We start from the raw sequence: 13843 nt of genomic DNA on the forward strand, positions 1-13843 counted from the left end.
AATGCGGTTAAAATTTACGTTTAAAAATCACCAATTCTCCCCTTTATCACAAAAGTCCAACCGCTATCAACGGACAGCCCTTTGCCCCTAATTTCAATTATTATATAATTAGGTAAAAAAGCAACTGTTGACAAAGGACATACAGGTATAGCATTTTCACAATATTTACTTAGATTGCCAGACAGTATTATGGATGATTACTTATCTTAATAAAAACAAAGTTTCTTGAAAATCGTTCCTCTAAAAGAGTTAGAAATCTGTACATGAGTGTAATACTGAAATAAAATATAAAACCCATCTTACCTGGTTAAACGTTATCCGCTGGATTCAGTTGACTACGTGTATGGTTTCGTTGGCGAGAAAACAAACTATTGATAAAATAATCACTCGTCACGCTGCATTCGTTGCAAAGTTTGTCGATAGAATGACGCAGTTAAGAAAAAATCAAAGGCGCACACTGAACATAACGCATTTCATTGATCGTGTGACATTTTAAGTATAAGAACACATAGAGTTTATAAGCGCTGCAGCATAATTAATATTGTATTGGACGTGTCAGTCAATCAGCAGCTAGCACTAACATCTGGGTTTTTGCGTTCTTCAAAGATTTTAGGTCATAAACACATTGTAGCATACATTTCCTTTCAATACTCGTAATTGTCACCCTAATTTCAAGTTAGAATAACTTGTTTAAAAAAAATTAGGCATATATCTTTCCTGATTGGACAAAATCTGCATAAATATGCATTAAAAAGACAGTATTTCTCTTTTTTTGTCCTCGTTTTTCTGTTTCCAATGTTTCAACTGAATGTGCTATCTAATTGTATATATTTAACTAGTGCGTCATTATCCAGTATTAAAATCGCGTATATAGGTAGTGGTGATTTACGACCGTGCACTATCAAACACAGAGGTGTAGCGACCCTTCCCGGCGGCCGGGAACAAACTTTTCGATTTGCACCCCCCCCCTCGAGATTTCCATTTGCACCCCCCCCCCTGAAACTTTCGATTTGCACCCCCCTCAACCTTTCAATTTATTTTTCCAACCCATTTAGGCGCCCCCTAAGGTCGGCGCCTGGGGATACATGTGTCCCCGCCGCCCCCCCCCCCTCGCTACGCTACTGATCAAACACATCTCATAATTAAAGTTTCCAGAACGTCATTTTTTTGCTGTATGTGTCTACTTTTGAAAAAAAAACAGTATCAGAGAATTTGAAACAAATATATATGCTTGTGCATCTTTACAAAAAAAATTGCCCTAAAAGAGAAGTATCGACCTGCTTCTACTCTCGTTAATGTACTTTTTCACCTTTGAATTGATCAACATCTATCCACCAGAGGACATATTGGGACCAGCTTGACAACTTTAACGTAGAGACAGCCAAATACTTCTACCCTGAAGCCAACAAAAGTTACATTACGCTTCTAAAGGTTAAACTAAGTGAGTTAACTACAAGAATCAAATTTGTAAGTTCGCCCTATTTGAATAAGACGCTGGTAATAGTTTGACAATGCTATCCCCTCAGGACAAAGATTCAACAAACAACGCTAAATAAAAAGTCGGATTTCTTTTTGGCGCAGCGAATCAATATTTGTTCAGTCAAGCAACGCGTGACTGATTGAGTAGTTATTTTTAGAAATGGATATAGATTTTTATGTGTGGCGGTATCTTAAAGATTATTGGACACACTCCTAGCACACTACCGTTTAACACGGGTCGCTTATTCTACAAATATCTCCCAGTATCTGCCAGTAATGCAATACTTTTATTTAACACTAGACACCACTTTTAAAATATTTACATATAAATACACATACGCATACACGTAGGGCCTACATAAATACACGTTTATTAAACGTAAATAGGTATCTGTACAATTAATTGCATATATATATATATATATATATATATATATATATATATATATATATATATATATATATATATATATATATATTTATATATACACTTTTTTATTAAAGGGACATAAAGCGAAAATATATATATATATATATACATCACTTTTAACTTCTTAGTGATTTCCCTCCACTCATAGATTAAAATTAAAATAGTTAGAAATTTTTAATTGAATCAGATAGATATATTACAATGTGGAAAGATCCCCTCCCCCAACCTCTCGCTATCATGGCTGCCTATCTTGTTCATCACCCTCCTGTTTCTTTACCCCTGGCACATTCCATAAGTCAGACGGGTAAATGGGAACCGATTTGTTGACAAGACGGTCAAATTTATTCATAAGTTAAACTCTGCCTGAATACATAACACGAACCCTCTAAAAACCAGCTTAACGTTTAGGATGTAAAAGTTTCCATCTCATTTACTAAAATCCACTACTTCACACATTTAGGACACATGTGGGTGGATTTGTGGGTGGATCATCGTCTGCTTCCCCCCCCCCCCCCCCGTTCTTGTTGATCACACTTCCCAGATATGTGAATGTGCTTGTTTCCCGTAAATCTTCTCCATTTAGCTGTATGGGCAGGTCCTGGCTGTTATTGATTTTGATGACCTCTGTTTTATTTTTATTGATTTTTAGTCCAACTTTGGAGGCTTCTTCAGATAGCCGACTTAGTTTGGCTTGCGTATGTTGATGCTTGTGAGATAGTAGGCAGATGTCATCGGCAAAATCAAGATCTTCCAGCCTTTTGGTGAAACTCCACTGGATTCCTGTGTCGTTTCTTGTGGTTTTCAGCATGATCCGGTCGATTACCATCAAGAATATCATTGGCGATAGCATACATCCCTGTCTTACTCCCGTCGTCACCTTGAATGGTTTTGTTAGTTTTCCCCTGTGTATCACCTGACTGGTGGAGTCTGCATATAGTTTCTGTGTGATAGATATACATTTTTTGGGTATTCCATAGTGGCTCATTAACTTCCAGATAACATCTCTATTCACACTGTCAAACGTCTTTTCGAAGTCGACAAAAGTCATGTATAAGGGGGATTGCCACTCAAGGGACTGTTCAATAATGATGCGCAGCGTGGCATTGTGGTCAGTACATGACCCGTCTTGGCGAAAACCAGCTTGTTCTTGCGTCAGCTTTTTATCCAAAGCATCTTTAAGTCTCTCTAGGATGATTCTTGTCAGCACCTTATTTGGGACTGAAAGAAGCATTATCCCTCTCCAGTTGTTGAATTATGTCAGGTCTCCCTTCTTTGGCAGTTTTATCAGGTATCCCAGCTTCCAGTCAGATGGGATTATATCTTCTTCCCAAATCTGCTTAAGTAGAGGATGTAGTATGTCTGCTGATATGGCTGGGTCTGCCTTGAGTGCCTCTGGTGGGATGCCGTCCGGGCCAGCTGCTTTGCCATTTTTCATGTTCTTTATTGCTCTTATTGTTTCTAACTTTGTGGGTGGATCTGTACACACATTTAGTAGGTGGTTTGAAGGTGGGATATCAGGGATGTTTGATGAGAGAGGATGGTTTAAAATCTCATCAAAGTGCTGTACCCATCTGTCTCTCTGTTCTGTGTCAATTGTTAAGATATTTCCTACTTTATCCTTTACTGGTTTGTTGGGATTAATATTTTTGCCTGATAGGGTCCTAGTTACTTCATAGAGCCTCTTCATTTTTCCTTGTCGTGCCGCAGTTTCTGCCTCCGCTATCATCTCTTGTATGAACTGTCTTTTGTCTTCTTTTGCACTTTTCCTGACCATGCGATTTACTTGACAATAATGTGTTCTGAGGTTTATTTTCTCTTTTTCATCCTTACATTTGTTCATCTTTTGTTTTATCTCTTTTCTATCTTCAATTTTGGCCCATGTCTCTGCTGTGATCCATTCTTTTTGTTCATTTTTTCTTTTTCCCAACATGTCAGTGCCACTTGACTTCCATAGTTCCTGTTTTCCTAGCCATTTTTGCTCTATTGTTTCTTCTGCCAGGCTGGAGAGTGCTTCATACCTATTTTTTTTACTGCGCAGTTAAAGTCTTGCTTTATTTTTGGACGTCTAAGATATGTTGTATTGAATTTAAAGTGCGGTTTATCAGCTTGATCCCTGTAGGATTTTAGTTTTGATTTTAGTGCTGCAACCACGAGTTGGTGGTCTGAGGCTGCATCTGCACCTCGCTTCGACCTAACATCCATTAAACTTCTTCTCCACTTTCTGGAAATTGTGATGTGATCATTTTGGTTCTTTGTTTTACCATCGGGTAACGTACAAGTGGTCTTATGTATATCTTTATGAGAGAAAATTGTCCCCCTATAATTAGATCGTTAAATGCGCTGACATCAGCAAAGAGTTCCCCGTTTTCATTTATTATGCCTATTCCATTGTTCCCCATTGTGAGCTTACGATCTTTATTTCTGTTCCAACTTTGGTATTCATGTCTCACATCACTATCTTTATATTTCTTTTTGGTGATTTGTCAATTTGAGCTTGCAGGGCGCTGTAAAAGTTCTCTTTCTCTTCATCTGTTGCAGCATTTGTGGGTGCATAGCACTGAATTAAAGTTGTTTTCCTTCCCTTGGCATTAAAACGAGCTGCTATGAGTCGTGGCGAGACTGGTTCAAATGCAATCAAAGCATTTGTTGCTTCTGGAGACATCATTATGGCTACATCTTGTGTGTGTTGATGATCTTCGTCCTCGTGGCCTGAGTAGATGGCAGTCTCTCCCTAGACCAACCTAGTTTGGCCACTGCTATTCCATCGTGTCTCAATTAATCCTAGGACTTTTAATTTATACCTCCAAATTTCTTTGGGGACCTGAGCTGATCTGCTGCTTTCATATAGGGTTCTGATGTTCCAGGTCCCTAATCTGGTTTTAGTCTTGGGCGTTAGGAGATTTGTCAGCAAACTAGCTTCCGTTAGGCTTTCACTAGTAGGCATCATGGGCTCTTCTAGAGAGGAACCTCCTCGACCAAGTTGGTGTTAGATTTGTGTACTTGCAGTTTCTGTAGCGGTATTTTTTTTTATGAGATAAGGTTGCTAGCCTTATGTTTCAACCCCCAACCTGGAGGACCAGGGAGTTAGCTTTGGTCTGATCCCTACCCGCGCAGATCTTCCCAGCTTGGTTGATTTACACTACCACTGGTATAGCTCGGGGGGTGATCAGGATGGTGTCCGGTCAAAACAACCTTGGACTAAAACCCCCTGGACAAAAACCTTCCGCATATATAAACCCCCTGGACAACCGCCCCCCCCCCACGACAAGGCTCTAACACCGGATGGCAGATCGTATCATTTAACAAAATATAATTCTATACTTTTACCAGTGTCCGCCCCCTCGCAAAAAAAAATTTGTCCACCCCCACCCCCGAAAAATTCAAGTACCCCCCCCCCCCCCCCCCCCCGATCCGGGGAGGAAAAAGTAACAATGAAACACTGGTCGCATTTGTAGATCAAATAAATTAAAAATCGAGTCTACTTCTATAATATAGACCCGTGTAACCCCTTATGGTAAAACCCTCCTATGTTCAAAGCACCTGTGGTCAAAACACCTAGGACATGTATATATATATAAATATATATATACATAAATATATATATATATATATATATATATATATATATATATATATATATATATATATATATATATATATATATATATATATACTGAGGGGTGGCTTCCCTTGTACGCTCGTTCACTCCGTATAACAACATACACGTCAACACACCCCGGCCTCCCGTCTTGCTACATAATACTAAACACACACACGCAGAGATCCGTCCCACGGATACACCTTTCATACATATTACATCACTATAGTAATAATTAGATAGCACATACAATGCCATACATAAGTAAATATTCCTACCATTGCTTTCTTATTTTTATTTTTAAAAAGTAAAAGTACCATTAGTTGAAAGTATGTAAACATAGTGAGTATATGAAATGTATTTATGTTCTATTTTTTGGGACTCTGGATATAACAACTGCATACAGAGGAGACACAAGTCAAGAAGAAGTTAAAAACTAACCATCTCATACGGCCTTCTCCAACAGTGATCAGATTTGACAGAAATTGGCCTACAGCAGCGTATATGTTGGATCCAAGGTGTTATGATTGGGATTAGCATAGGATAGAGGACTAGGATAGAATATCGTTTAATTCTTAATTGTATCGATGTCCACACTATTATATTGTTTAACTCTAGGTTAGATAGATCATAATAGGTTTAATAGGAATAGCCCTTAGTGTGTCCGATTGAACGTCCACTCACTAGATGCAAGCTTTTAAATTGTAATTACGGATGACAGCCATGTTGACCTGTGTAACCGTGGTGGAGACAGTATGGCGACAAATTGGGGAAAAACCTAGGAAGTTATCAGCAGGGTCTGGCATTTTAATTAGGTACGACAGAACTGTGGCGACATGTACATTAGGTTAGGCTTAGTGGGGGAAAACTAAGAAGCTAGGAACTGTGAGGGTTACAGGACAGTTGAACGTTAGCCTTATGAGGGTGTAGTCGTGTTTTGTTTTGTAAAGTGAGGTAGGGGCTGGGCCCAAAGACTTGACATTATTGATGACCATGTTTCTTTCTTGGTTTAGGCAAAACCAACAGTATCAACCATTAAAGTTAATGAGCTGATGTTGTGTTTGTGTTTTCTTGAACCTCTCACTGCAGTCATTAGTACCAACCACATTGATGACGTCATAAAATTTTGTCGGAGCCAGCGGAAGTTATTCATAACATTTTTATCCATAACACAAGGATAGGCCTACATGTTGGATCCAACAAAACCTATTCATATTAAACAACTATTTATTTGTATCAGTTCTGAGTGTGTATGGTAATTTTAAAAAAAAGAAAACTTTGAAGTGTTTTATTTTTCTTTAGCACTTATAGGGTATGCTTGTTTGGGCCAAAATTAATATATATTACCTGCCTAATTTAATAATATACTTTTTACTGGTGAAGTAAAAATATCTTTAAAAAATATGATGCTAAAGTAGATTTCACCTTTTTTTTACGGTCAGCACAATTTCAAACTGCATTTACTCTACATGACCAGACAGTTAGAGTTGTGTTAAAACAGAGGCAACTTACAGGATCAAGAATAAGATTTATACTCAAGAAGCAAAAGTTCTTGAGTACAAATCTGATTCACAATTATAAAGTTTCACTAAACGTCTTCATTTGAATAAAACTTGGTTGATGTAATATGAATATCTAATATATCATTTGTTAAAATTATTCCTCGTCCAAAACAATCTACTGCAATGAAACTCATTTTATCAATAGAAGGAAAAAACGAATACAAATTTCCAAAAAAACAGCAAATGAGTTTAGCTGAAATGTTGAGTTGTGAGAAACACGTATTTTATTAACAGAGGTACAATCAAAACAACTATTGTAATTGGATTTGTGTGTCTATGAAATATCTGATAAACAAGATCAAAATTTATTGTGATCGTCAAAAAAAAACATCAATATATTATGGGGTTTGGGAGATTCTGACTTTTGGGACATAAGCAATGGGTTCCAGAAATTGACATTGGCTGCATTTGATAACAATCATGTTTAGAAAGTGACTTTAAGTCTTTATTTCGTGTAATTAAAAGTTGTTTCATAAATTATTTTTAAATAATTAATCAATAGGCTTACATTACATATTGGCAAATCCCAGGTAGGCTTAAATATTTTTTAAATTAGGGGGGGGGGGTTGTTAGCTTTTTGTTAAGATGTAGGAGTGGGGGGTGGGGTGGGACCAACGTGTAAAAACGTTTCAGTGTTTATGGGTGACCTCATAGTCATAGGCTGAAAATGTCGGATCTAGATTGATTAAGCCTATAGTGAAATAATACTGAATTATGTTGATGTTAATTACGATTTAAATAGTATAGCGATGGGTTATAGCCTAGGAGCTTTTTAATTGGATGGTAATTTGTACTTATTTGTGAATATATTCAAGGTTTGTTTAAAAAATATGTTTTCTTGCAACAAAGTTTTGGAACCAGATTTTTATGCCTAGAGTTACGCAATTCTTTCACCGTGTGAGTTTAAATATGACATGCACGCTCTAGAGACAACACAAGACAAATAAAAACATTAACAGTCAAATGAAAAACAAAACTTTCCATGACTGAGACGTATATATAAATAAATTTATATATATATATATATATATATATATATATATATATATAGCCTATATATATAGCCTATATATATATATATATATATATATATATATATATATATATATATATATATATATATATATATATATATATATATGTATACATATATATATATATATATATATATATATATATATATATATATATATATATATATATATATATATATATATATCAAAGTGGTTGGGCTAGAGCACTGGTCGGTGCAGCAAGCGTTGCAAATTGAGTCAATTTTTTTGTGCTAGTTCAATTAGTTTCAATATTCTACATGTTTTGTAGGGATCCATAAATAAAATAAATGATTAAAATAAATAATTATTGTTATTTCTTCATTTTAAATCTTAGTTTTAGGCATTCGCTAAGACACAATTCAGTAATACGTGTTAAATAATTTTGCGCCATTTAGACTCTTATCTCCGATTTCAGCCTGTTTTTCTATAAAAAATCAATAATATTGTTGAACTGTGTAATTTATCTGTATAGCTTAGATTATCACATTTGCACAAGCCTGACTTATCTGCCTTATATTGATATTCACAATGTTTACAAGTGGACTGCTTTTATTTTTCTACTGCTATTAATTATTCTATAAATAATTAAATCTGTGCTTAGGAAAAAAAAAGAGCAAACGCTATTTTATAGTCATTCATAAACACGCAACATAAAGAAAGGAAAGCATATATTTTTTTGGGATGGGGGAAGGAGGTGGAGAAGATGTAACAGAATTATGAGGGGGGTTAACTAATTGTTGTGGGGATATAACCTCGTCGTTTTTCTGGCTTAAAGTTATCCATGTAATTTCATTTGCTAATTATTAAATTCAAAGTTGAGCAATGACTGACGATGACATACATCGCAATACTACTATTGCAAAGGAGATAATTAGTTGTGTTGAACATCTCTCCGACCCTTCAGTCAGCGTTTATAATATTTTTACACCTGGCGACACAACTGAATGATCTGGTATGATAAGCGTTCATGTAGTAAAAAATCAAAGTAAAAAAAATAACTTTAAAAACATTGTCAATGCTAGATGTTTATTTTTTCTAGAAGTTTCTTTGATTCATTATGTGTTCTGCAAGGGCGAAGCATAAAACAGAGTTAATACAACATTACAGTTTTATTTAGAATCCAATATATATATATATATACTGTATGTATATATATATATATGTATGTATATATATATGTATATATATATATGTATGTATATATATATATATATATATATATATATATATATATATATATATATATATATATATATATATATATATATATATATATATATATATATATATATATATATATATATATATATATATATATGTATATATATATATATATATATATATATATATATATATATTGGATTGTAAATAAAACATTACAGTTTTATTTACTATCCAATATATATATATATATATATATATATATATAATAAATTTCTAAACATACGGAATGTTTCATATGATTTACTTTTTACTTTCTCGTATATACGTAGTATAGAGAAAGTATTGTAATCGTGCAAAAAAAAATCGAGATTTTTACAAATCTCGACGTTTTACACCTCACTGATACGGAAAAACATAATTTTGCAATCTTGTCCGTATGTCTGTGTGTGTGTGTGTGTGTGTGTGTGTGTGTGTGTGTGTGTGTCTGTGTGTCCGTGTGTAAACTTGAGTACCGTTACTGCTAGGTTGATGAAATTTCATATATAAGTATTTTATCAAAATCGTAGATCCGTATCAACTTTTGAGCGATTTCCGATAACCGGAAGTGGTACTTTTTCTACTTTGAATTTTTCAAAAGCCTATAACTTGAGTACTATTTCAGATAGATAAATAAAATTTCACATGTAAGTAAAAGATCTAATTCTCTACCGTCTGTTAAATTTTGAGTAATTTCCGTTGACCGGAAGTAGTAATTTACGCTACTTCCGATTTCTCAAAAAACTAATGTAAATTTTAAAAGTACTAATAATATTGCGCACTATTATGCGCTTTTTTATTTCGCGTTCACTTGGTGTGCAATTAATTTGTCTACGAGATTTTATTCTATTTTTAAAACTTTAAGTATTTAAAATGGATTAAAAATCATGTCTATAGCCCGAGTTCCCATCCCCTGTTATTTTATATAAAAATATTCGAGAAAGTTTAGGATAGATCACTCCCGGTTTATTTAATTTACACAGCACGCAAACTTTTAATGCGCATATTTAAACTTGTACATCATAAATCTACGATTGTTTTTTATTCAGTATATTGACAACGTTTTTATTTGTTTTAATTTTATCTTCGCAATCCGTTTTATAAATCGAAATTGTAAAGATTTGCTGATTAAGTTACTGTATGCAATTAGTTTTTTATCGTTTTAAAAGTGTATAAATAATAAAAGATGAGGTAAATTTGAATCGAGAGTAAAAATAGAGGGTGCTGAATTTTTTGATTTATAATAGTGTTGTGGTTGTACCTATATGTAGAACTGACGCAAACAATGTTAATAGGGAAAATGTCGGCAAGGATTCACAAAAATCAGGTGTACGTCAGTATTATCAGAGTGGCATGCAGCGAATATTTTTTTTAAATTTAAAACAATCTGTTAACATGGTAGTTGGTTAGCTTGCACATATGTGCTCAGGGGATGGGTGAAAGGCGATAGGTATATTAGGGCCTGTGTTTGGGAGGTTGGTGGTGTGGGGATGAGGTATTTAGTGGCAGTCGGCTGGGACGGGTGCGGCACATATGAACGGGTTGCTCTGAGCCCGGGGGTGTAGCCAGTGTGTGTGTGGATATGACTTTAAGTAAACGTGGGTACGCGGATTGGCTTTGGATTTTCCGGGTATCTTTGACAAGCTATTATGCCATTCAAATTTCAGAAAGTCTTAGGTATAACAAGATTGTGTTTAGAAGAAACATACAAACAAAAGTATAACTATATGTATGTTTAAAAATTTATTTATTAACTTATTTATAAAATGTATAGAAACAACCCCAATGCTACGTTTTATTTTACAGAGCCCTATAACATACTTTCCTTTTTATTTTCTACTGGGTGCAGCACATCTTTTTTTTTCGCCACTAGAAAAAAAGAAAAGAAAAGTAATATCAACAATAATTGGTGGTGGTTTTGATTATTGAAATAATGTTTATAAACAATTTTTCCCGTGTCGCTGTTATACATTCAACCCTTAATGCCTGAATTATGTTCCAAGCGGCGTGTAAAAAATTATTTGTGCTGATATTCTTTCATCATACTGACACTGAATTTGAGGTATAAAGTTATTATTAAATTTGGACTTATTTTTTATGCTAACTACGGTATGTCGCGAAAACGCGACATCATGACACTTTTGGACCAAACAGTAATTAAAATTTTTTTTAGGCCAGGTCATTTTACTATTTTTACTGTCACGTGTTTCTCTAAATATCCACACACAAACAATAGAATATCACAAACTAAACATACAGACGTGCGATGAGATGAAGTATCACTTGCAAAATTCATCAAAACTATACTTTATTAGCTCAGGCATAGAGTTACATAACTCTGCTGCACCTGCTCTCTGACTATCTCTTATGAATGGGTATTTTGACGCCTTGCAGTCGTGGTTCTACTACACTACAGTAAAACACTACATATGAAAGGACTTCCTTCAATGTGTAGAGCCTTAATTGTCCCCGGTTACGTCATTTTCGTGAACTCTTATGTAAGGTCAACTAATAAATACGCATATTTCTCATTTGACCTATATTTGCTATACACACAAAGCACGTAAACAAATAGTGTCCTAAATGACAGTGTTCAGCAATTGTATATTCGTCCATGCTCAATGCAGTTGCTGTGGGTACTCAGTGCCACCGGTGTGAGTACTCACTGCTATTCTTGATGGTACCCTATGTTTCTGATTCGTGCTACGGCTATTGTGCTCGAATGATTCTGCTATTTATTCCCAATGACAGTGCTGAATCTACATATTGCCACTGGTATGGGTACTTAGTGCTGAAACAGTGGGTAATGAGTGTTGAAGCCATGTGTACTGAGTGCTGAAGCTGCGGATACTCAGTGTTACTTCAGTCGGTTCTTGGTGTCACTGCTGTGGGTACTCAGCGCTGGAGCTGTTGGTAATGGATAACGTTGATGTGGGTACTCAGCCTTGGCAGTGGGTATTCAGTATTACTGCTGTGAGTGCTTAGTGCTCAAACTGGTTGCTCAGTGTCACTGATGTTGGTACTCAGTGGTACTCAATAACACTGCTGTCGGTACTAAATGCCAGTATAATGCCACTAATGTGGATATTCAATAGCACTACAAAGGGTAAGTTTGTCAGTACTCAACCTGACTGTATTTATTACGAGTTGTAGGTCTATGCTCAGTGGTATTATTGTCAAGGTCACTGTGAAGACCTGTCTTTGGTGGTATCAAATATAGTGGTCCAACACCTCACTTCCTGTTGTCTATTTATTTTTTTATGTTCTCCTAATATTTTACAATACTATTTCAAAGCTAAATTCGTTATATTGTACCCAGCAATATGATAACATTATTCTAGCATCGCTCTCTCTCCTTATGCCTATGTCAATGAAACAGGTGATCTCTACTTCACCTACCACCTTGACCGTAACGTTCTAAAGTGCACTTTTATATATAGGCGAAGACTATATTGTAAATATTTTACTTATTTATAATCATACTTGAATGAATGACAGCTTGGTGATGCATCGTATTTCGTTATACCTGCTTGAAACGTAAGTTCCATTTTATGTCTTATTGCCGGATGTCGCAAAAAACGCGACAAACCGTAATTAGCAGATAACTTCCAAAATTATTCTAATATGTGATTTATACTGTTTATATACATAAAAGAGTGAATAATAAACCTATTAGTATTTTTGTAGCAAAAACGGATCACCTATTTAGTAATAATAATCAATGTAAGTAGGCTGAATTCACAAAGTCAAAAAAATTACGATGCGCGTGAGTCAAGAGAATGTGACGTCTTAAATTTCGACTTAACAACGTGATTATTGGTACCGATATAATCGTCTGGTTGTACCCAATACACAACGACCGACAGCAGTAGGATAAACGTACCTATACGCAATTGCTATGCGCTAAATCGGCATGTCGCGAAAACGCGACTGTCGGCTATAGTTTTCTAAATATTAATGGACTCTGTAGCTCAATTTTGATATTGAGTTAAAAAAACAATTACTTTTTGTTTACCGAGAATAGAGACTCTATCGTAATCAAGTAAGATATAGTTTTTTTTTTCGATTTCATTACATCCTCTACATTTCTGGGTAAAAAAACGAGTCTGAGAGCCACGATAACCAGGGTAACGTTTTAGTCAAGTTGACAGTCTCATATATAATAATTATATATAATATGTATTTTTTTCAAAATCGTTTTAGCGAATTCCGTTTAACGAAAGTGGAAAATACTTCCGGTTTCTTAAAAGTTTATAACTTGAATACCGATTCAGCCTGATGGAAGACATTGCATAAACTATTACTAGATTGTAAACGAAGAAGTCTTTTAACTTTTAAACGATTTTCTGTTCGTGAAAGTGCCGCTTTAATCTATTTTCAAGCTAGGGAGACGAAATTCATATGCATGTACAAGATCAAAAACTAAGGTGGCACTGTATGTTTCTCTTGAACTTTTGAATAACTTGTTCTAAAATACGGGCTGTGGTATCAAACGTTGTTCTAGTCCGACAACAACGAC

At 35.0% G+C, this 13843-nt stretch overlaps 1 protein-coding gene and 1 long non-coding RNA gene across 2 annotated transcripts in view; both read right to left on the reverse strand.

The window, feature by feature from the left end:
* Positions 1-3161: 3161 nt before the first annotated feature.
* On the reverse strand, positions 3162-4571 carry LOC131955489 (uncharacterized). Its single transcript, XM_059319619.1, has 2 exons — positions 4360-4571; positions 3162-3927 (listed from the first exon to the last, which is right to left on the reverse strand). The coding sequence occupies exons 1-2, from the start codon at positions 4569-4571 to the stop codon at positions 3162-3164; spliced, it is 978 nt and encodes a 325-aa protein (XP_059175602.1).
* Positions 4572-9146: 4575 nt separating this feature from the next.
* LOC131955484 (uncharacterized) overlaps positions 9147-13843 on the reverse strand; it is a 4995-nt gene continuing 298 nt past the window's right edge. The window contains exons 2-3 of the long non-coding RNA XR_009388860.1: positions 11146-11193; positions 9147-9188 (exon numbers count right to left, since the gene is read on the reverse strand). This is a non-coding gene — a long non-coding RNA (uncharacterized LOC131955484). The remainder of the gene's footprint in view (positions 9189-11145; positions 11194-13843) is intronic.

The sequence above is a fragment of the Physella acuta genome, unplaced genomic scaffold, assembly GCF_028476545.2.
Source record: "Physella acuta isolate Inbredline_101_S28 unplaced genomic scaffold, ASM2847654v3 ptg001069l, whole genome shotgun sequence".
Taxonomy (NCBI): Eukaryota; Metazoa; Mollusca; class Gastropoda; family Physidae; genus Physella; species Physella acuta.